General features: G+C 41.4%; 1 protein-coding gene across 1 annotated transcript in view; it reads left to right on the top strand.

Annotated features, from left to right (window-relative positions):
• myo16 (myosin XVI) overlaps positions 1-25,731 on the top strand; it is a 74,592-nt gene that overhangs the window by 9,051 nt on the left and 39,810 nt on the right. Inside the window, 11 exon segments of the mRNA XM_054615270.1 lie at positions 4,836-4,906; positions 5,752-5,895; positions 11,932-12,040; positions 14,212-14,336; positions 14,463-14,588; positions 18,044-18,119; positions 20,224-20,374; positions 20,542-20,692; positions 21,258-21,368; positions 23,507-23,572; positions 25,097-25,224. Of these exon segments, the coding sequence (XP_054471245.1) occupies positions 4,836-4,906; positions 5,752-5,895; positions 11,932-12,040; positions 14,212-14,336; positions 14,463-14,588; positions 18,044-18,119; positions 20,224-20,374; positions 20,542-20,692; positions 21,258-21,368; positions 23,507-23,572; positions 25,097-25,224 (1,258 nt within the window).

Raw genomic sequence — 25,731 nt, 5'->3', positions numbered from 1 at the left:
GATTTAACATTTCTGAAAGGGTTTTGCAGATTAGTCCTTGGAAAACTGCAGATGTTATCTTGTGAAAATGCATAACGCCCTGATGTATATGCTGTAGATGTATGGCATTGTTTCAGACTGTTAGCACCTGCGATCCATAAAATAGTCTAATTTCTGAACAAGTGGGCATAGGGACGCCTGTTCCATTCTACAGAACTCACCATACCATTATCTACATTTAGAGTTAAGTATTATTGGAAAACTGTACCGCTACCTTTTTTTTATCAGGATAGAAACCTTGGAAAAATGTCAAAGCTCATTTCAGAAACATGGGGCAGTGAGGTGAGACGGTGCCTCTTGTGGCTATGACTGTGTGATTAAGGGCTGAAGAGACAAGAGCATTGATAAGGGTGAGGGATTTGAGCAGAATCTCATATGGGGCTGCCAAGGAGTGATGCTGGAGATTGGGACAAACGTGTCTGGTGGCTAGATGAACAAAATCGCAAAATGTGGAAGATTCATTACAAGGATTTTATTGAATTCATGGAATATCACAGTCCAGTAAGATGAAGAAAAGCCAAAGAATCAAAAAGAGAGGCTGAGAAGATGTACATTTTCTTTTTTCTTCAATCTTGTACTCTGTCTCCTGAGCATGCTATTTCAGCGTCTGCTTAATATCTACTTCAACAAGTTCAAGTTCAACAACCGATAATATTGTTTTCACTGACATGGCTTGCTGTGGAGGTTTGTGATATTGTTTCTTAGCATAACCCTTTTTGGAAGAGAAGTGAAAGTGTATTTGTTTAACTGAACCTGAAAGTGTACTTACTTAGCAATTTTCTGCATAGGAGAGAAGAGCGTTATTCAGGTATTACAATACACAAACTCACAATGAATGCATAGATTTAAAGCCAAGCAGGTGAGTAGTCAGTAATCTTAAAAGTACTAATTCACTGTTTTTTTATACTTGGTTTTGAGCTGCAGTTTGGCTGTAAAATGTCCCATGTCAATCAATCTATATCCTATTTAGGTTTCTCTCTCTCCACCTCTCTTCTTCTCTCTTTTCCACTCTGCTACCAGTTCCTATCTGGTTGCCATGGAAACTACACATACTCTTGAACAGCTGTTTTTGCAATTTTCCACAAAATGACAGCCGACTCTGCTTTGCACCCACTCGCCATTCCTCTATCAGTAGCATCCTGATAGAGGGTAACACACACACACACACACACACACACACACACACACACACACACACACACACACACACACACACACACACACACACACACACACACACACTACATAGACCAAAGCCTACGCAGTACAATCAAGCACCCATTGACATACAAAGATTTAGCATAGAGAGAAAATGACTTCTGTTGCTCTGGGAGAAGCATGCTACAGCTGCTCTAAAGATAAACCTCTCTATGATGGCCGGTGTTCCTTTTCAGTTTCAACTACAATACAACAAGAGACTATCAACCTGCAACACCTCCTAAATACAGTCTGTTGCTCCTAATAAGATAGTTTTCCTCATCTAGGTTCTTGGATAATACTACATTTTCTAGTTTTTCACCTAATGATATGAAACCGTACGATATGATCACATATTTTTAACTGGAGAAATGCCCCTTTTTGTCAGATTAGTTGTAACTTTTGAATGCTTCAGAGGTTGAAGACAAGAGAGTCATTTGTATCCATCCTTGTACTGACTTGCTTCTTGACATGTGGCCTGGTTAAAATCCCAGGAGAGTGGACTCCTCCCATCTCTTCCATCTCTTCCAATGGCAGCACCTTAGAAAGAGATCTCTTGATGGGCTGTATAAATATATTTCAATCTTCACATGGACTACTGAATATTGTTTTAAGACACACATGAAAAATATGTTAACCTATCCTTTAAATTACACTAATCTTAAAAGTTAAATTGAAATGTTTACTTCATATAGCGGTCAAACTCCCTACTGGTCCAAAAGGCAATAAGACACAGTGGACACAGACTATAACATTGGTTGGTGTTGACGAGTCCGTCAATGGTACAACAGTACTATTGATTCCCAATGACCATATAGCCAGACATATGCTTGGCTTTATTTTCCTAAACTGCCTGAGGGTCAATATGTAGCTCTTGACCTTTGACTTCTCTTTAGACACATTCAATAATGTGCTATAAAACTCTGGTAGGCTCTTCAATCAAATACTAACATTAATTGGCTCCAACAGATGGGAAGTTTTACAGTCAAGAGACTTCTCCTGAACCTCATGCACTAATGAATAGTTTATTTTTGTGAAGAAGCAAATCATATGATACCACATGCTTAAAAACGCTGCTCCACATTCAGTACTAAGCAGCACTATGATAAACTGTTTGATAGACAGAAAGGAGAGCTCATTATTTATTCCCTGGTAAGAACTACAGTGCTAGATGAGCCTTAATTGGTGGTTTACAGTCGGAGCCCCAACAGTATATTGAGGAGACGGGAGATAATTGTTCTGATTGACTGAAAGGTTGGCCAGTCTGTTACTCATCAACCACTTAAAGGCCATTAAGCACTGAAGGCCATTAGAAGAGTGGGGAAATGTCTGTGCACAGCATGTGTTTGGCCTGTTGGTATGTCTATATGTGCGTTCCAAATGATTAGTCAGTACACTGATTAGTCAACAGACAGAGAATGAACTGATGACAGTATTGATGAATGTAAAAGTAATGTCTCAAGTAAGAATACCAAATGTTTGCTAGTCACAGCTTCTTGAATGTTACAATACAACACTTTCCTTCATTCTTTGTAAAATTAAGTAATTTTAGTTTTTTCTCAAACAATTGGACAGACAAAATATGTGGGCTTGGAACGCACTCACAATTATTTATTTTATAGATTTAAATTAATAGTTTTAGTAATTTATTCATTGTTTAGCTGATGAATGTCAGAAACTAGTTAAACTTAAGATGATCATTTTAAATTGCTTGTTTTGTCCGACCAACAGTTTAAATTCAAACCCACTACATTGACTTCACATCACATACAATTTAGACAACAGCATGCCTTCACATTTGTAAAACTTAAACCAGCAAATATTTGAAAATGTTGTCGTCCTAATTAACAAATAATTTATGCCATTTGTGGATATATTTCATTTTGAACATCTATTGCTGTTGAACTCTCAACATAAGCTACATGTAGGCCACATGTTGATAATGATAACAGTTCTTTTTAAAATTTCTCAAAAGAATAAATGATTTACTTTAATGAATAAATAATTATTTATTGTAAACAAACATAATCAGCCTTAGTGTATTATATACTGTAAGTGCGTTGATATGGGGGCTGGGATAGGCTTTGTAAAGGCATAGATGACTGTATGCAAACTGAACATAGTTATCTGTGTTTATGAAATATACATAGGATGCAAGGAAACCAGTATACACATAAATATGCATTTTTGAGACTATAGTTTGCAGTGCCTTTAAATCATAATGTTTAAACAGCACCTTCTGAAGACATTTTATACAAAATTTCAACAAACAACAAAGATTTCTTGCAGAGCTGCTTTTCTATAAGACTTTATTTGTTTTACCAGGATGTACCTAAGAACAGCTATTATGCTCAAGCTTGCAACAATAGTTAAACATGCAAAGGATCAGAGTGAAGTTTGGTTTATATAGTGTAACAGCTGTGGCTTGTTTATAAAGGTAAACTAGTCATAGATTTTAAGTATTTAGACTGTTTCACAGTGTGTGTGTGTTTGTTCACATATATGCTTTTTTTTGAGGCCATATTGTGGTTTTGTTCTATTTGTATTGTAAACTGTTATATATATAAGCTCCAATTACTATTATCCTCTGTATACAATGCATTATGGCAACAAATGAATGATCTTCAACATAGTTATTAGAAGTGGTTGTTTATTAAGATTATTAACCCACTTCTACTGTTTTTAAAAACATGCTTGTTGTGTATGTGTGTGTGGCTGTGTGTGCAGGCTTGGATGAGGTTATTTAAGCATGCCTGTCTTCATAATGACCCTTTAAGTGAAAAGACCTCATGGGGGTCATTAGCAGGTTTCATTAGATAGACTTATTACCACTGTAATTACCATGGTTACTGTCCACCGAGCCATTTGCTTTGGTCAAAGACTCCAGTCTTGTGTGTGTGTGTGTTTGTGTGTTTGTGTGTGTGGTGGGATTGCGTGACAGTGGTGGCTGCTTTGCTGGGAGAAGATCTTCCTGGGTTTAGTCAGTATCCATCTAGTGCTGTCAGTGTGGGTGAATTCACATATGTCCAAACCACAGTGTTCAACTCCCTCTCTTGTTTGTCCATCCTGCTCTATGTATCTGTCACGCTCTCTTTCTCTCTCTCTCTCTCTCTCTCTATCTCGCTCGCTCTCTCCTGCTGGGGTCTCATTCATCTTTGGTACATGGTGAATAAATAATATATGAGCGGTATAGTAAAATCACTGCGACCTATTTCAGACCCAGACTGTCTTCTCATGTGTTCACGGCTGACTGCGTGAACTTGTTTGAAGTGGTTCGTGTCGTCTTCAGTCGATCTGTGTCAGTGTGTGAGTTGGTTGCAAGACTCACTGGAGCTTACAGTGTATGATGTATATGTGTGTGTGTAACCCAGAGGCGTTCTGACCCGCCGCTGCAACAAGGAGCTACCGAACACACACAACCTTAACACTGATCCAAGCCGACATGTCGAGGACAGTCAGAGGACACTCTACACATTGGTTTGGATGGTGACTGCCACAGATCAGTGTGTGTTCAATGCGTCTTCACTATATGCCCTAAGCACCCTGTCTGTCTTCACATACAGCAGGTGTTAACACTATGGATGTTTGTTGTGTTGCAGTGTTGCGGCTCCTGAAGGAGGGAGCAGACCCCAACACTCCCATTTCTTCTGGGGGATCTTTGCTACACCTGGTAAGACACACACTATTATAACTAATATAATAGACATTATACTGACTTATGTTAAGTCCTTGGAGTTGACCCCAAAATGTACCTGTAACTGCTACATTCCTAGCCCTTACCCATAGTCTAAGCCAAATTGTAACCAAAATTCAATCTTAACCTTCACTTAAGTGGTTATTGTCTTTTTTTATGAATGGCTTTTGTCTGCACAGCATGATTAATACAAGTACAGACCCTCACACAAATATATACTTTGCAAAGGTGGAAAATGTATTGATTTAATTTAAAGATGATTTTTTACCAAAAATGTTACTTAAGGAGATTTATCTAAGAAGAAGCTCTAAAATCATAATCTGCACAATATTTTTTTTTATCTACAGTTGATATTACAGCTACATTCAATCTCAGTCAACGTTTTTATACTCAGTTGTGTTTTCTCAACTGTCTTTGCACGCAACTTCTTCAGCTGGTTCACCTGCCTGACAATAGTTCCCTTTTGACACTTGTACCTACATTACCCCTATACATTCTGAAGTGTTGTCTCTCCAGATGATAAGAAATGCGAAAAGTAAAACTTGAAAATGTCAATAAATTAAGAAAATGTTGCAGCAAAAACATTGTGTTATGTAGTCCCAATAGCTGTTCTCCATGCCTTTGTATCAATTATCATTTTAGCCCCATGGCAATACAAGTGGGCCTATGTAATAATTAAATGATTGTACAATATCCTTTTCTCATATTTGAATTAGTATGCCCCGAACCACTCGTGTACTGTTTATAGTGAGCAATGCTTCAGGAAATATACATTTCTGAAAACTAATAATAAGGACATTTACTGTTATTGCATTCTGCAGTGTGCTCGCCATGATAATGTGTTCGCGGCAGAGCTTCTGATTGAACGGGGCCTGAATGTCAACCTCCAGGACGAAGACCTGTGGACGGCCCTGCATGTAGCGTGTGTGTGTGACCATGCAGACGTGGTGCTGCTGCTGCTGCTGGTAAGAAACACACATGCAAACGTGAACCTGCTGTGTTTTAGGGGGGAATGACACGAATAAACTCACATTCACACATGCATGGAAGCACAATTTGTATGTTAGTCATTTTTCTGTTGATCCTTGCAATTCCAAGCGTGTCAGCTACAAATTAGATTAGTGTTTTGGAATGGGTTGGCATACTAACTCCATGTTTGAAATCAGCTTTGGACCAGTGGCTGTATTCACATTAGTCATCCAGAATCTTCTGTCCAAGTGGAGCGTTTTTTCATTCATGAGGGGTTTTGGATTAAAGAGGGTCTGAAACACAGCTTGCCTTTCTCTCACAAACCCGGCTAAATCATGGAAAATAAGAATATTTAGAAGTTGGGCATTAGCATGATATCAAAGAGAGAACCCGCTCTGTGGTGGATGTTTCCTGCTCTGTCTTCACAAGAGCTGTGTTGATACTGATTAGGTCCATAACCAGGGCAGGGCCAGCTGCAGGGGAGGGCATGCACATCCAGTTCAGTCACTCAGTGGGCTGTTCTGCTGGTGTTGATTAGACCCACGGGTTAACGGTTGCAGTCTGGAGCTCTATAGAATCCAGTACTGGTTCTGCTGATTGGGTCCTGAGTGATTGCTGTCTGTGTGCGGGGGCAGGAAAGGGACGTTCCTGAGAGGATGGATACGTTTGAAGAGCTTCCAGGCAAAGGATGTGCAGAGAGAAAACTGTCAGCCTGTGGTGACTGGTGGTTCATGTGTATGTTGTGAGCGTTTGCATATTCCCATGCATTTAAAATCCCTCGAAGCAAAGATTCATGCGGGCCGCCTAGTTTGTAGAGCACGATGTGATATGGATACGCCAAATGCAATTTATGCAGTGAGTTATGCTTTCATGATAGGCAATACCATGAGAGGGGAGAGGGAGATTTAATACTGCTCCCTGGAAGGCAGTAACTAAATGTCTCCCATTCACCACCAAGACACAACCAGTTTCTACTTAATGAGGTCATGTTTCCACAGAACAGAAGAGAGCACAGGCTAAAAAGTGAAGAGGAAGAAACATTTCCAAGAACTTCCAAAAATCACCCTCGACACTGTGAGAAGTTCAAAATTATTCCAGCTTACTTAAGCAACACCAAAATATGTCTTCAGCTTCCACAGCTTCAAAGTCCTTTGAATTTAAGTGCTTATTTATTTCGACTGAAAATGCTTCTGTGGATGTTTTGACGATTATGACAATATGTGGTTGTGAGGAGACTGGCCAAGTCAGATAGGATACTTGAAATGTAATCATTTCTAAAATTCTGCACATTTGCATGGAGTCTTTTTTTTTCTTTAGGGTAAGATTAGCACTTGGGTTTCTTTTCCGGCAGGAAAGTCCAGTGTTATTCCTGTCTAAGTGTAAAAAAAGCTTCAGTCAAGCCTCATTTCAGATAGAGATGCAATCCCCCTTTCCTTCTATTCATTCATTTTGACACCCGTCTCCTCTACCACAGGCCCTGCCAGTGCCCAGTCATTCTGCTGCGCCGCAAGCCACAGCCTTATCAGAGCTGTAAGTGGGAGATCTTTCCCTCTGAATATAACGAGTTTACATTTTAATGAGAACTGGAATAGTGGTCTTGACTGGCAGTTTTATCTTTGATTGGCACAGGAAGGAATAGTGCTGCTAATATGTACTAATCTATGGCGTCCTACTCCTCCATCTCTTCCCCTCCCCTCCTCCTCTGTGTCTGTCCTTGATTTCCTGTCTCCAGTTCCTTCATTGAGAAGCAGAGCAGTTTTTTTTTGCTGACATAGATGTTACAACGCTTGTCTTGTGGGGAAAGGAGGAGGGGAGGCGTGCTTTGTTGCTCTGTGTCCGTATCAGCAGTAATGTTTACCGTCTTATCTCCTGCCTCCAAACAGCAGGAGAAGCAGTAAGCCATTTCTAAACTCTCTGATTCCAAACCCATCCCTAAATACACTCCTAAAGCTATTCCTAGCTCAAGCTCTGGTTAATGTTGGTCATTGAGAGGATTAACTGCCAGTTAAGAGACACAGTAGATTGTCTCTTGTATAGATTTAAACATAGTCCAGTGTAGTTCGACCTGGCTCATACACATGCATCAGGAATCCTTAAGAGAGGCTTTTGATCTCCATGTGTAACATCTTAGCTTGGGATTTCAAAGCCACGCATAAGATAATTATCATATTTAACGTCTTGTAGTGGCTGAATTATGTCTTCCTAATTTGGTTCCTTATGAAACTCTCGACTTAAAAGATTTGTTCAGTGATTAATTGCATACTTGCTCCAAATTCTGCTTCAATGTCTCCTTGAGAGAAAATACACATTGTTGAAAGTATGGACTCTTGAACAACATAAAAAAAAAAAACTGTTTACCACCAATGCACTTCAACTGAGTTTTTTCTTTTATTGTTCTTCTTCCTTTTTTCTTCTTTGTCATATGTTAGCTCCCTGTGAGATACTCGCTCTCTGTGTCTAAACTTTGGCCGGGGTAGTAACGCAATCATCTGATCCCTGGGGGACAGGGTCTGTCCCAAAATGTTATTTCTCATCTTACAGTTTAAAATCCAACAGGGTTACAGTTGTAGAAGTGACCCACTTTACGTGATGTAAATTATGAATTTAGAACTTCTGAACTTTGTCTAATTTTTGTGGATTTTCTGTTGATAATATAAACCTCCCTCTACCAAACGAAATCAAGTAAATGTTGTACGTTCATATGCTCTTTAATCGGCTTAAATAGAACTCCAAACCTTCAATTAACTAACAATTTACATTTTTATATTTTCATTCAAATGCAGAATTTGTGAACAAACTCCTGGTTAGGTATAACAAAATCCACTATTTATTGTTTGTAATTGTGAGTAAATATTTTATATTAAAATTAAGAGTTTAGTTTTAATGTGGACAACAATGCAGTCTTATCATAGCATTAGTATCTGCATGATGGTCAACAAAAAGTAAAGACAAAAATGCTTTGCAGGGATTCAGAAGTGTGAGAATTACAGTTTTTTTCCAGCTGCCTCTGCTGTTTACGACACATCACAACAGAGCAGCACAGCGGATCACAACTGAGCAGATGTTGTGTGCAATCAGTTGAGAACAATAATTGCTCTGTTGCCTCTGGTACATTTCTTCATCATAACTTTTTGATAAGCAAGTATGAAGGTTCATTATCACTGGAAAGCATTTTTTTAGGAAAAACCACAAAAGAAAATCTGAAAAAAATCTGAAACTTTGTACACGTCTGACTTGGATACCTAGATAGGTGATTCAGATAATCTATCCCCAAACACAACAGTATGGATTTAAAGGAAACATATCATGACAAGCCTACTCTGTCAGTGCATTTGCACATACATTTGGGTATCTGGAGTGTCTACCAATCCACAAACTGTGAAATAAGACGCCCCAGTCGTTTTTTTGTGGGCTGCCTGGATCAGAGAACATGTGATTCAACAGGCCATTCAGATTTGTCTGGAGATGTCATATGCAGGCTCATAAGAATAAGCAATACTTATCAATTATGCTTATGTAAACATGTTCTTGTAGAAAACCCAAATACAAATGAAAGTATGAACCTGAAAATTAGCATGATATGTGACCTTTTAAAGAAAAACAAAAGTGTATAGGGACCCCTGCTTTGGATGAAATCCTCCGGGCTGTTACTACGGTGACAGGCAGTGTGACTTCCCCAGGGAGAGCTTTCAGTCCATATCTGATAGTTGTTATTGATTCTGTGGCAGTCACTGCATGTAACAACTGCCATTATAACCCACGTGCAGTGTAGTACGAACAGATTTACATCTCCGGGATGTCCGAGGTGGATTCATCATATTGTGTCTGGGAAGCGTGTCGGGGTCAGAGGTCAACTTGTTAACCCCTCACAGCCTGCATGGAGGCCAACTAGCGCCGACTCGTTTATATCTGTCAGCACTTATCATGTTAGCTCAGAGGATGATTAATGTATCTGGATCAATGGTCCACACGTCATGCTTCCTTCGCCATAATCTGTCTTCTGGTCTTGGAGTTTTGTGTGCCGTAGAAAGATCTTGAGATGAATTATTTCTGTAGTGACTGCTGTGTGTTATTGTTGTTTTTCTTTGTGTACAACTAGGGGTCATGGGGGCAAGTAGAGCATTTCATTTTGTTAGCACAGTTTTCATAGTGCACATCATTATGTTACCTACTGGCTTGTGATTATTTTAAATGACAAATTATTGCCTCCCTGGGAGTAAAATGTGACCAAAATTCAAATTTTTACAGAAAAGAATTCAAAACACCAGCTGTGTTTTGGACAGAGTGGCTTCCTGACAGATGGAGCAAGATATATCTAACTTCATCCAGCCAGACCCTTATTGACTTTTACTGGATCTTGAAGTGAATTGTCTGGGTTAGCACACCCCTTTACTTCCCACTATGCAGCACACACACTAGCAAACACACACACACACACACACACACACACACACACACACACACACACACACACACACACACACACACACACACACACACACACACATGTAAACGGAGGAACCCTGTGTGAAGCGGTCAGGTTTATAAGGAAGTTAATTACCATTTGGCAGCAAAGCACAAATCTTAGGAATATTGCTGGAGCGGTCCATGTTTGACAATAGAGCGCAAGGGATGGATGGGGGATGGAGTGTGTGTGTTTGTGGGGGGAGGGTTGGGCGGGAGGGGGCATATTAATATGCAACTCTGACTCACCCATCTCATCACTTGTTCTTCAAGCTGTCCTTCACGTCGAGATAAGGTTTCTTGTTTTCTCATGAATAGTCACCAAGCAGCAGCTGATAGTTCTTAATGTTAATTAATTCCCTTTGTTAACCCCTAAATAACCCTCCTAAGTGAGCGTAAACAGCTCCCACTAGGCGACACAGATGGGTGCACAATGAAACCGCAACGCTCTCCAGAACATTTCCTGTGATACATGGAATTGACAGCATTGTGCTGCCTTTATCGCATTGTAATTTGCTCTGCATTTCTTGAATGAAAATTGTTTCCTTTGAATATTATCAAAACGTTTTTCATTATTGAAAAAAAAACTTTTTATGATTTAATACATTTTTGCAAGGTTGCACTGATGGTTTCAGGCTCAGTGTACTTGTGGTTTTGTTGCTGGGTTTTCAAAGAGCTAAGATTAACAGTTCTTGTGTTGCTCCCTGCTCGCATTTTCAGCCCTCTTCCTCCCATTTTTCCCTTTCCCCACCCCTTCCCTCTCTGTCTGCCTAAGGACTGGGTCATAAATCTCTTTGCCGCACTTCAACTCGGCTGTTAGAATTCTATTAGCTGTAAATATTCAATAAGGATCCTCACTTAAGAGTCCCCTGTCCCTGTTATCAGACCTGGTCCAGCTACGATCGTTACACCCGCTTGTCTTTTACGGTCAAGTCAAACAACAGGAAGCGATTTATGACTGGATGCTGACAATTTCCTCCTGAAAGGATGTATGTTACTTTTAGTGCCCAACCCCAAAGAAGGGATGATAAAAATGAAAAGGACAGAAGAGGAATACATTTTGCATGGCTTGTACAACTTTCTGCTTCACTGGTAAAGCATAGCAACATTTTCACAAATAATAAAGTGCAGTGGAGTTCTTCCAAAAAGAAGCAATTGATCATAAACCATATTGTGACCAACGACTGCGCTGTAAGAGTAACCGTCGCTAAAGGAGCCTGAGGGAAAGCCTTCCATGTTATCTCATGCTATAACAGAAGACTGCTTTGGAAGGGTCCTTGTTGAGTAAACACACATTAATCTTTACATATGCACACCCACGCTCACCCCTATGAACCAAGGTACCGGTAACCAACGGCCCTCGCTCTTCACTGGCCCCGCCCCCCGGGCAGTTATTTAATTGACTGTATTGTCTGCTAATGTCTCCATGGTTGTGCTCAGGTATATGCCTCAGGGAAGCCACGATTATTGTGACCACTTCATCATCCATTTCAAGTCTGATGAATGGCTCTGGCTAAAACTCAATTTTCTTCCCTCTCCTCTGCTTTCTTCTGCTCTGCCTGATCAAGACCGGGGTGAATGTTATGCTGCAGGACGTCAACGGAAACATTCCTCTGGACTACGCCTCCGAGGGGACAGAGACCAGCTGTATCCTCCGAAAACACCTGGAGGAAAATGGTAAAGCTCTGCGCACCTCTCATTTGTTCTGCGTTGCTCAATGAGAAAACGGAGAGCTAACATGTTCATTTCCCATTTCATCCATCATGCGCTCCATTAAAAGTGTGATTCGATGAAACACAGTGGCTCATTTCCATATTATCACAGCCTTTCAGAAAGAAAACCATTAAGCATAGTGAGAAAAAGTCAATGTTTAATTCTCTTCATTTAGGAATTGTAGGGATAGTGTGATGGTTAATATGTCAAACCGGCAGTTAACCAGGAAGTGTCGTTTGTGTTTGTGTGTGTGTGTGTGTGTGTGTTTGTGTGTTTGTGTGTAAAGGTGAAGTACACCCACAGGCCTAATGATGGTGGATTGCGATTTGGGCACTTGTCTCCCATAGAGAAAGGAGAAGGTCAACACAGGGGCTGCAAATAACAGAGATAAAGGCACAGGAGAGTTGGAGGCACACAAAGACCAACGTGGTGAAAGGCACAGACATTTAGTGACAGCGGGAGAGGAAAGGGGGAAAGTGCCAGAGAAATACAGAGAGACACGCAGAGAAAGGCGAACAGGAATCGTGCTGACAAAGCTAGACAGAAACAGATAAAGACAATGATGGACGGTCTTCTCTCATCCATCTGCCATTGACCCCGAGTTCAAATGACAAATTCAAGATTGTGACCGAAGACAGCTAACTCATCAAAGCTCAGACCACCCTACACACACACACACACACACACACACACACACACACACACACACATACACACACACACACACATACACACATAGCCTCCCTCTCTGACTCCCCAGTCGCAGAATATTTTGAGACTTTTCTCTGCTTCTGTCTGCCAGCTCCCGTGGTGATCTCTCCCTCCTGCGTCCCCCCCCCCCAACCCTTCACCACGCTGGGCTTTGCCACCATGAAACCCACTCTTACTCACACAGGCTCACTCTGTTGCTATAGCAACTTGGCTGTACGCTCTCTATCCCCATCAGGTTTGTGCGCTTGGGGAAAAAAAGACAGACAGACTGTCCATGTGTCTCTGCATCAGGGAGAAAAAGGAATTCGGATTTTCTTCACATTGTCGCAGCAGAGTCATTTATTTTTCATGTAGTGCTGGATTCCTCCAAGTATTGGCACTGTAGAGAATAATAATTCTGTTCCTATGAGCATGTCTCAAAAAGCTACACACCCTTTGGCTCTCATTTGTCTGTAAAGACAAATGTATTGATTAACCAATCCAACCAGACTACCTGGAGAAGTCCCATTAGTTAGTTCTCTAGAGTTTAGCCGAGTGAAATATAGATTGATTGATAATCAATCCACGCTATTACAGCAACCAATGTGATTGTGGAGCAGTGCATTGATCTTCATAGTTTGGGATAGATGCCCTTGTAGACCGCTGTGTCGGCCAAAGAGACGAGCTACAGTAGCCTTGCTCTTTATGAGTATTGGATGACCTCAAATTTTTTATTGAAGTGTCATCAACATCAGGATCACTTTGTGCCATTACTTGATTTGACAGGCTTTGGTTTTAGCATGAGGTTTCCTGTGTGCTGTTAGTTTGAGTGTGTTTTCCCTCCTAGTGCTGTACACACAACCTCCCTTAAATTGCACACTGTGGTTGTGTTGGAATTCAGCACTGATACTGCACCACCACTATCAGAGAGCACCATGCTGAACTCACACCAAATCCTGTTGGGAGATTTAGTTCTGCTAAAACTGGGGAAACTTTAAATATGTCAGAACCCTGTACTTGAATGTAACTCATCCCTACATGTAGCAAACCCCAGTGAACCTTCTAGTTTGTTTTGAACAGCAGAATCTTAGGTGTGAGTATTAAAGGATGAGATCGACTGGCTGAGAGTTAAAATAAGATGATTTAGAACAGGAAGTTACTGCCCCCGGCCAAGAAATAGTCCAACACATAACGCCCTGTGATCATTTTTCACTTTGTTTTTTGTTCAGATTAAACAACGCATTAATTAGAGGTGTACGCCAATATCCTTTGGACAGAGCCAAGCTAGCTGTTTCATTGTTTTTTCATGGGACTTTAGCTTCGATTTTAACGCACAGATATAAGTGCCATAGAACGTCTCTTAAAATATCAAATTACTTCTTGAAGCATATCTACTAAATACTTACCGTAACAGTGGGTCTCAATTGTGTTTGTGTGTGTTTTAGGTGTGGACGTGTCATCCATGCATGCCATGAAGATGCAGAGACCTAGCACCATGCTCTCTGATGTCAGACAACTTTTAGCCACAAGGGGAAGCCTCAACCAGCCCAATGATGACGGTGTCACACTGGTAAGTAAGGTCACATGTGTTAGTGTGTGCGCGTTGACCTTTCTCTTCCCCTGGTCATTGTTTGTTGTCCATCTTCAACTAATTTCGCTGTCATAACTGCATCTCTTTTTCTCTGTCTTTTTAAAGCTCCACATAGCCTGTGCCAGTGGTTATAGAGAGGTGGCGTCTGTGTTGTTGGAGAGTGGAGCAGACCCTCATCCAGCTGACAACAACTTCTGGACCCCTCTCCACCTGGCTGCTAAATATGGACAGGTAACTCACAGCTGCTCAACAAAATGTCCCAATGTCATTGACATTGATTAAGTAGTCCCCTAATTTCTACTCATCTAGCTCCATTGATCTGATGTGATTGTAATCATTAATTGAGTAAATTAAATAACGAGGAAATTATTGATGGATGTGTGCTTCCTCTGAGGAAGTGGCCTCCAGTTACCCTGCACACGCTCTGATAAACGGCTCTTTTTGGGTCTATCGATTAGAAAGAGTCAAGCTGCCGGCACAGAGCAGTACTGCACATGCGTTTGTTACAGCATTTTAGATTAGCAGTTTAATGGTCTCTCTTCCGAGGGGAGCGAGATTGATTTCCAAATGGAGCGGAGGTGAGTTGTTGGAGCGATGAGATCTGGCGGTTTGGGAGGGGTCCAACTACGAAGGAGGGGAAGTGAACACATTCACATCTTGCTGACACAACTGGATATTTAATTACATTTCTGTGCTGTGCGCTTGAGCTGCTGACAAAGAAAAATTATTCACTGGGTGTTTAGTGTCGCTCTCTACTTCTTTGGTTCATCTAGCCTGAAGCCATGATTTTACCTCCTCTAGAGTGTGTTTTAAAAAGTCCTGCTTCCTCTCTGCTACCTCGCAGCCTTTCTCTGTTTCATTCATTCAGAGTTGCTGCCTTTGCTTTCTGTCTTTCCTCTCATACGATTCTTCATCCGGTTGTTGGTTTAAAAAATGATCGTTAATCACTACATCAAAATGTGCAAGTCTTCCAGATTGCAATCTTCTAAATGGAATAGTATCCTCCAGTGTGTGTGTAGGTGTGTGTAGGTGTGTGTATGTGCAATATGTATGTGCATCTGACTTGAGAGTGGCAGTCTAGAGGATTGGAGAATCGATTAGTTTCCCTTGCAGCGCTAAATCACCTCAGCCATCGGCTCTTTACTGGTGCCAGTGCTTTGCCTCCTCCATACCAACGACTCCCTGAGCCTCCTGAACACTTCCTATCACCAATCCCTTTTATTGACAGTGACATGCCAGTAGTAAGGATATTAAGGGTTCAGTATGTGGGTATGCATACAGCCAACTACAACACTGGTCCCAGCAAGAAGAAGCTTTGCTGATATGAGGCAGAAGCAAACTGTTGCCTGGTAACACTTGCTGGCAACCGTAACACGAGCTGGAACATTAAACCCAAAGACTCCGTCTGCAGCGTGGCATAAGTACTACACTGACCCTTTAAGAAGATACATGGCCCTATTACTGCAGCTAATTAAGCCTCCCTCGCTCAGTCTTGTGATAAGTTGGACCCTGGCTCTTGGCGTCCTTGATTTGAGTCGAGGCTCTTCAAGATGTGTTCTCTTAAGGGAAGGATTTTTAATGGTTTTGTGTGTGGATTTTCAAACAAAAATGACAGGATGTTTAAGTAGAGCCCTTCTGGGGTTGGATTCATTAATTCAGTTTTATAATGAAGGTACATGTAAAAGCTGTAGCAATATGACAACCACCTGAGTCAGTTTAATTTTCTAAAGGTTTAAAGTTAATTACTAATTATTTTTCTTAGGTCTGACAAGTATTTTTAAAAGGAAATTTGGGACTACAAAAAACTACTCGGCCTATCTGAATATGCATCAGCTATGAGTTTGCTCTGTCCCCACTGAACCCAATTCAATGACCTGACCCATTAAAGAGTTAAGATCTTGGGGTGCCACTGACGTGTTGTTCATATTTATAGGGTGTGAGTGCAGCTGACAGAGTTTGTGGGCGGAAGAGATGCTATAGACTCATAGCCGAGCAGCTGTTGACGTGGGTCAGAGTCGGCTGAATGTGCTGAGTCACTCTCTTCTGAGCTGCAGACGATGTCTCTTACTCTAAATTAGTACAAAACAGTTCTGCTACTTTGGAACGCTCCTTAACAGCCACAGAGAATGTTACGCAAATGTTTAGATTTTTTTCACAGGCTGAGTAGTACTGCCTATGATGAATAAAATCATCTTGATGTGTAAAATCAGTGGAGTGCCTCTTTATGTTTTTATATTATAATTATTATTTTTTACTGAAGCATCTCAGAAGCCTTTGTGATGCAGTGAACTGTTGAGAAGTGTACATAAGTTGTAGTTAGTTTTACCAGCTGAGCTAATTTAGGCCAAGCATGACAATGTGGTCTCTTGCTGTTTAGTATTCTATATGCACAGGTGAATTTGCAAAAATAGTGGAAATATGTTTTAGGTGTCCTGAATTTAATTAAAATCTTCCAGACATGCTCAGTCTTTTAACTGTGCATTGGTGCTGTGCAAATGTGGTAGTGCGGCCTAAATTACACCTCACTAATAAGTTCACAAATATGTTTCTAATTTAAGTCTATGTGGGAAGGAGGATGGGGTGGATAGTTGAGTCACACAGGACTTTCACCCAGGAGTTTCGTGTCCCATGTGAAACCAAAAATATCATAGTTAATTCAACCCAAAACAAGAGCTTTTACTGAACATGACTAAGTAGTTTTGTTGCCTAAACCATAACGTAATTGAGAATGCATTTTGCTGCCAAAAGCGCCACGGGCAGTAAAACCACTATAACCTTGTTATACACATATCTTGAAATATTGGAGAGTCCATGGTTTGCAGAAACCTACAACGCCAACGTTTTATTTTGGTTATGGGGTTGTAAAGTAGAAGGGGATGTGTTAGGTTTATTTGGTTTATTTTTTTCCTAGACTGCTTTGGTTGAGTTGGTTCTGGTGTTTAATTATCGGCCACAACAGTGTTTTTCTATTTATTTAGCTGCTGAGACAGTTGCTTGGTCACGCCATGTTTCTTACATTACCAAGAAACGATGAAGATTCTTGTCTATTATCAATAAATGGAGTCACACTTAGTATTCACAGAATCGCATAGTGCATCACACGTCTTGGATTCTTTACAGCTGATAGTCCACAGAGTCAAAGAGGGGTGTTGAAAGAGAGAATTGGGAAAAAGAAGATGAAGGGGGCAATGAGAGGGAAAGGAGAACATAACTGAGAGCCTGACAGAGCTTAGACTAAAAGAAAAAACCTTGACAGAACAATAGAGGGCAGAGGTGACAGCCATCACACGTCACCGTGTGGTAAAATGAGTGTCGACGACAACCGGGTTCTTCCACTGTGACATGTGATGGCAGATACGCTTGTTAGCAAAGGATCTCCTCAAGTCAGGGGCAGTGCTTGTGTAGACCTGTCATGTGTGATATGCATACATTGTTTTCATCATCTGCTCAGTGTTCAAATTCTAGGTCCTAGAATCTGTATATCCTACATTTACCGCTATACATTTACACTGTAGCAGCAAATGTTGGAATATCTCCAATGACCTGATCAAAAAACAGGTCATAGGAGAATTTCTCTCTTTGAAAGTTGCTGCAGTTAATAGTGCCCTAGAAATGTTTTTCTTTTTTTTTTTTTTTCTGAGGATCTAATGCCAATGGATGTGGGTGTTTTCTCCTGTCTCTTACAGACAAGCATCGTTAGCCAGCTCCTGAGGCACAGAGCAAACCCGACTCTGCTGAACTGCAACCAAGACAAGCCCTCAGGTAACACATTGAGGCCTTCACAAAAATACGCACATGTGCACGTACACACACACAAATGCTGGAATGGGCCAACGTGTTTTTAGCAATCAAGACTTAATGAAGCAAAGAAGCGGCGAAATGGATTTTGACTTATTTAGCTGCAAATGCATTAATGAGCACCGTGATCATTTAAAACACAAGCTCATAAACACGCACACAGTGAATGAGGTTCCGTAATAATCAGTCACTGCTGAGCCTAGCTGTGATCATCTGAGTGCGTCTGTGAGAGAGAATTCATTTATTAATAAAATAAATCATTAACACCTCACTCATGCCGGTACACACATACACACACACAGGCACTGATTAAAACGGGGTGTTCGCAGTAATCAAAAGAGGCTTGTATGATTAATTTGCTAACGGGCATAAAGGTATCATATCATTATCAAGGGGCATGTATTGGTTTTTGGGGTTTTTTCTTCATAATTGAAGCTTACAAGATAAACAGAGGAGATAAATACTATTTTCCCTGATTCAATGTGGGGCAAGTTTTGTGAATGTGGATGTCTGTCTAAGAGGATTCCGCTTTGACTGGTAGGCACTACAGTTAAGAAAATACTTAATTGGTGATTATTGATTTAAATAATTAGTTGCAAAAAGCAGATTGTTACAGCTGCCATCTGAAAAATGATACCCGCTCTAGCGGTGTTATTTTAATTTTAGATCCCAGTTAAATTATACCATCTTAAATTATATTACAGGTACCCGGTAATATTGTGAACACCAGTGGTGCTTTGGAGCAGTGATTTGCTCTTACTACAAAACCATAGAGAATGATGATAGAAAGTGAGGTTGGCTCAATGAAGCTCGCTGCTCCAACTCTCAGGTTTGGGGTAGATTGTTAGCAAAGTCAGGCTACAACAGTCCAGTGTAATCTGCCGTTAAGCTGATAGAGCTGTGCTAGGTTCATAAGACTGAACATTTAACTTACTGTGTAGAAATCGTGCTGGCTGTTATACAGTAGAATCTTTAGAATGTTTAGTGTAGGCAGATAAGTCCTATCTCAGCCCTAATGCCGTGTTCTGCTGCACGAGGACGCAGGAATATGATCACATTCCTGTCAGTTGCAGAGAGCGGTAATGCAACTTGTTGTACATGCAGGCCATAATACATGAAGAAGAAGACAAACAAATGAAACGGCTCAAACTGACAGGAAACATATCATCAATTCCTAGCCAGGCCTGTATGTCGAAGGAGAAAGGAAAAGGCATTTATCACATTTGTAAGGCCTCAAAGATGCACACCATGTATTTTGAAGAGAAACACTGGCTATAAACATATATTATTATTAATGATGGATTGAAGATTTATGATCCCAAACAATCATTCCCCTCCCACAGACAAACAAGCAGCAACTCTTTGGATCCTAATCCTGAACAGACCCGATATAAAACCATTCACTGAACCAGGCTGCTGATGAATGCAGTGTCGTCATTGAAAGTGTGATAGTGATGAAATGTGTAATATAGAAGGGCTTTGGGTTCCTCGCCATTATGGGATAGAACACCATAGCTGCCTCTAACCATTTGCTCCCATGGCTTCATCTAACCTCTGATTGCCTCACTCCGGGCTTAATCGATAGCTCCTTCTAGCATATAGGCTTAGAGAAGATGTGAGACAAACCCTCAGAGACTGAGACAATCCCCCCTCTTTCTCACGTGAAGCCCCAAACCCCCTCCATCAGCCGCCACATGACGAAAGAAAGCCAGAGCAAGAGATGGGAGTCTAGGGGGTTGTCAGTCAGAAACAAATGGAGACAGGATGAAGCCATTCTCCTCCCTCGTGCCCTGTTAGACCTCATTACAGATGGGGGATCTTATCTCCCCCCTTCCTCTTAAGCACAGTTGGATGATCCACAGTGGGGTTCACATTGTGCACCACTGTAGGCTCATCCACAGGGATTGTGAAGGAGGGTCGGCATGGTGAGAGATGAGTGAATAGAAAGGTGTACCTGGTTGTTTTAGAGTGTAGAGTATTATGGTCTCTGGCTAACAAGATTACAATATTACGTTTTTTGAAATAATGGCATAGAATGGTGAAAAAAAACTATTTTCTCTTTCACCAGACATTTCTGCGTCAGAGCCCATAGCTGAGATGCTGCTGAATGCCGAGGAGAGCTGGATGCAGAGACTAAAGGACCCCTCCGCTCCTCTACCCTCCACTGACCAACGCTACGATGGCGGCTCTCATGACCTCAACACTCCTGTCAAGAACTTGTGGGTTAACAGTTTCATTGGCACAATTGTTATCTTATGGTTACGCCATAGATTGTAAATACTCTTCCCCCCTCTCCCATTTTTCTCATCCCTTGCCCCAAATCTGCCTCCTGTCAATCCACCTTCTGTGTCTTTTCCAACACCTTGCCTGTCCACCGATCACACAGGAACCCCCTGGGTCTCTCTATCTCCAAGCGTGACAGTCTGCTGGAGAAGTGTGCCATGTTCAGGGATGCAGGTGGAGCACTGAGCCGACAGCCCTCACAGGACAATGGCCTAGATGGCCCTTTTAGCTCTGGAGCCAGCAAACTGGAGCAGGTACCTTGTCCTCTTAAAACTAATGCACACGGAAAACACAGTAAGGCAAAGAGAACAAAGATGTCCCCAAGAAGAAATACTTCATATATTCAATTTGTTACTTTGCCTTGTTTTTATAAATGAAGGAGAATCTTGACACACACCAAAGAAATTCAGCTCTGGACCATCTTAAACTTACATTTTGAAGTTTTTATCCATTTCTGTTCTATCAGGCTCCATTTTTATCTTGAACCTCACACAGTATGTTATAACTCTGGTGTTTCACAGAAGTATCTGAATAGACAAAGTAATTCAGTAATTGATGATTGAAAAGTAATCAAGTATGCACTCGTTAAGAAATAACGAGTGCTATAGATGCATTTGAGTCCTGAGAATATTGTAGATCTTCTCAAATGTAAGTTTTGAAAATAGAGCAAATACATTGATGAATAACTTGATTGGAACAAAGTGTGCTGCGATATCTTTGGGCCTCAGAGGAATGTCCCAGACTTTACATTTGTCATGTACTATACTCCGACTTAGTGGCAGCACGTTGGTCTTCACTCTCAGCTTGTGCTTTCCTCAGGTCAAGCTGATGCCTCCAGCTCCCAACGACGACCTGGCATCCCTCAGTGAGCTGACGGACAGCAGCCTGCTCTACGAGATGCAGAAGCGCTTTGGAAACGACCAAATCTACGTAAGACTCCACATTTATTCTGCAACTGAACCAGGAAGTCCCACTCAGCATTAAACATGCATACAAACACAAAGCACACATAGAACAGAGAGAAATAGAAACACACAAACACTCTCTCTCCCTCTGGCATAACTGGGCCGTAGTGTTGTGTTGTTTACGGTCTTGGAATTTCAGAGCGTGATGTTTGGATCACATCACACGATCTTTATACCCACGGGCACCGCAGTGGGTTTCCCTCCAGCTTATGTACATGTAGTGTACTCTGTTTCTGAAGTATAAACAGTGCAGTACAAATACAGCACCTTCTCTCCTGAACACTATTGTGCGGATAATATTTGTATTTGTGACCTCTGACCCCTGACTACTTTTAGAGCCAACGATTGGTGGTGAAAAGTAGTTTTTTTTCAATATAGTTAAATCTTTTTAGTCTGTAACCCTTTTGTGTTCATCAGATGAATACCTTCCCCTCTATGTTTGGCCTGCTGACTTGCAAGAGTGTTAGCTAAAAACACACACACATACTCACACTGGTGACGATAGCAAAATCAATACCATTCAGATCGATTGGAAGATAAATCCATAACTATATTCGGGAGTAAAGTGCTTTCATCTCCAACAATTGGTCCATTTTATGGTCCTGTCATTTTCTCCCTTCCTTTAAAACTATAGTCTGGCCCAAACTTCTCCATGGGGACCGAGCTCTATAAAGACTGGAACCAGATCAATGTGGAGCTATCTAGCTCACTCTCTCCTCTGTGAAGAAGCAGTAATAGTCTGTTATTATAGAAACCCAGATGGGCAACAGACAGTAGGGTTAGCCACAGCAGGGGACAACAGATAAGGGGATGACAATAGAAATGCAGGAAGAAGAAAAGAGAAAATTATAAGAATCCAGAATAATGAGGACTGGATTCGAGATGCTGTCCAATTTGGAAGAAGAAAAGGTGAGAAGAAAGGACAATGTGCAGCTATCATGGGGAGGTAGGAGGATGCCTGATCTGATTGTGTATAACTAATCTACCAGGAGGTGCACATGCTACAGTCATGAGTTATGCTCCATTCTGTTTTATAGCAAAGATATTCCTAAATATAGCCTGGTATATGTAAAGAAATCCATTTTCTCTAAAAGTGAACATTGACACTTTTCATGTTGCCAAATAAATTCATTTCTTTGCGTTTCTGCCCTCCTTCACCTTCTTCTTTTTATTCTTAAGCTATGCCTTTATTCACATGATAGAGGGGCATTTGAAGAAAGAGGTGAACAAAGCAGAGATTTGATGAAGGACAGAGAGAGGGGGAGGACAAAGGCGGTGAATGCTCCATATGTTCCCAGCAGGGTGGTCAGAGATGGGGCTTTGATGAGTGGTCTGCTGCCTTCTGCCAATATAGAAGGACCAGTGCACCGCTAAACCCCTGAGGAGAGCAGCAAGGAACTGGGGAAGGATATGACTGAAGACACTGTTGTTTAAATCTTGTGACATTTCTGTCAATAAATTCAGTCTTCACCAGTTATTGTTTAAGTTTTACTCAGTAAAAAAAAAAAGCTAAACTTTTAGTGTGAATCTTGCTCTGTGTCTGCAAGCAGTGGGAATAAGTTTGAGTCATTAACCTTGAGCCTAAGGAGAGAGCACTATGTTACAGAATGTTAGCAATGTCTGCCCTCTCTCAGGGGAAAGAGCGCTAGCTTTCAAACAGCCTCCGGGGCTCTTTGGGAGAAACATAAGGATAGCAGTTTAGTGCAAAGGGTCAGGAATCAAGAGTTGGTTAATTTTATCTAAAAGGCCTCAGGGAATATGTGTGTGCGGGTTGGTAGAGCAGAATCAGGGTTTTTTTGGGGGGGCTTTGGACAAAGGTTATTACTGAGGCTATCGTCGGAGGTCCCTGCTTGACCTTTCTCTGCCCTTTGATTACCATACTCTTATGCTAATAGAGATTGTCACTGCCATGAATTCTGATGTAAAAAGAAGCCTGTGACGGCACTTTTATTTTCAGTTCAGTGTTCTTCAGCCCATCTGTCAGTTATTATAAACCAGCTTCATCCTGTTTGCATGTCAAAACGGTCAACCTCACACCTGTCTTACATAATTATATTCACGAGTAAAAGAGCATTCGGGTGTGTTATTTCTTCTCTTTTGTAGACTTACATTGGACACATCCTCCTGCTGGTCAATCCAAACAAAGAGCTGCCCATCTACTCCACTTTGGTAAGCAGGTATTTAAATAACCTCTATTTCACAAAGGCTTATATTATATGCCGAGCTTTCTATCTAAATATTTCATTTGCAGGTCTATGTACCATGATCCAAGCTTGAAACGTGTCTTTACATTTGATGCATTTTACATGCAAAAGCATGATATAAAGGAGGGCATGTTTGCTGTATAATAAGCAGGACATGAAGAGATGAAATGGACCTTGTGGTCGATAAATAATGCAGTCTTCCTGTCAATGATACACAGCACAAGGCTGACTCTGCATCAGCAAGGGAAGAGAAGTATCCGTTTTAGCTTCATCAAACACACACACACAAAGACAGACTTTATTATGCCACCTCACCGCTTTAAAGAATTAATTTAAAAAACCCTATCTCTAGGGGTGAAAAGCAGCATTTTGAACATTTGCCTCAGCTAAAGGAGACCGCCAGTGAATGACCGACAGTCTTTGATGGTTTTCAAACCTCATTATTATTTGTTTAATGTTGTGATATCAATCAACAGCCGTGTGTGTCACCTTATGAATAGCAGTGGATAACTCATTTTGAAATAGCTGAATTAATGCCAGCTTAGTGCTTGCCCATGTGGACCCAGGAGGGGGTTGGATAGAGGGGGAGACATTTTCTCCTGCAATGACAGAATGAAACCAAGCCCCCTCTGGCTGTTCCATCCATGCCTGTGTCTGGATTCACTCCAGGCGTCCACACATGACTGTGGGATGTGTGGACGAGCAGGGAGGAGCCGGTGTGAGAAGGACATATGTCACAACATGTGTGATCTGCTGGCCGTCTGTCACCCCCTCTGGTCTGGTGGTCCACGGCCCATCCTCCTTTTTCTGTTCAACGGACACCAATGCAGTACTGGCACACATCTTCTGGACTTGTTACAGAGAGAGAGGGTGTGACAGTAAAGTAATATCACAGTTCAGAATGACAGCCAATGGAGGGTAACCTCTCTGTCTTTCTTAGGCGTACATTGTGGAACATTTCAACTTTAGTTTCTGTTATAGGTTTCAATGCAAATATCAGGTTGTAGAATCACTTTATCACTATGAATTAAGTTTTTTAAAAGCATATACGTACATATTTTTCGAAAACTACGCTGAGAAACAATAATATCCAGATAAGAACCAGTTTGAAGAGCATAAATCTGACTAACATTCTCCAAACACATCAGTGGACTAAAAGCTTGTCAACATTTTCAGGCTAAAGTTGAGTCTAATTGTTCAAAGCTCTAATGGATATTTTAAAATGTGGGTAAAAGTGTAACTTTTTAAGACAACGGTTACAGAGTGTTCCACTAAACTGAAATAGTATGTCATGTGTGCAAAAAACAGACAGCTGATCAGATATAGAACATTTGCGTGTTATTATTATTATGCCCCGACATACAGCCCTAAAACAATGGAGGAAGGGTGACTCTTGTTTAGCAAACATTCTATCCCCCATGTGTGTATCCCTATTGCATAAGGTTACAATCCATTGTGTTAGCTGACTCTACCTGTCCTTCTCTCACAGGTGAGTCAGTTGTACCTGAGCTCCACGGGTCGTCTGTGCTCTTCTCTTCCACCTCACATCTTCTCCTCAGCAGAGAGAGCTTACCACATGATGCTGCAGGAGAGACGCCCGCAGTGTTTCATTTTGAGGTACTTAGTGCCTCCCTCAACACACAAACACACACACTCTCACAAACGCTGAGCTCTCTGCCTCGGGATTATGAGACAAAAATCCCAACAGAGCGGAATAATTGTGCAAAATTTTTGTGACGTTGAGCTGGCCACCTGGTTGGTCCACACCCCTCACTGCCAAACACCTGTTAAACACTCCCTGAGGGTTTGATAGCTCTCAGGCTGAGCGGAGCTGTGGACCATTTTAATGTTCACGCGGGGATGGAGGATTGCCGGGAGCGTTGTAGCGTCCTGCTCTTTGTCCTCGGTTGGACGGAGGCAGCTCCCTGATTGAAATTAAAACCCGCTCCGGCTCTCCAGTGACATTCCCGCTGAGTTGTAACCAATCTGGCAGAGAGTTAATGTGCCCTGGCCACAGGCTATCCATCTCACTCACACACACACACAAAACACACATGCTAGGACATCGTACAATGCATTATCATGTACACACACCTTTTTCCTTCATTCTTTCACTGATAAACT

This window comes from Anoplopoma fimbria, chromosome 16 (assembly GCF_027596085.1).
Source record: "Anoplopoma fimbria isolate UVic2021 breed Golden Eagle Sablefish chromosome 16, Afim_UVic_2022, whole genome shotgun sequence".
In the NCBI taxonomy this organism is placed as follows: domain Eukaryota; kingdom Metazoa; phylum Chordata; class Actinopteri; order Perciformes; family Anoplopomatidae; genus Anoplopoma; species Anoplopoma fimbria.
Note: the sequence above shows the minus strand (reverse complement) of the source record. Positions and strands in the feature narration are given on the sequence as shown.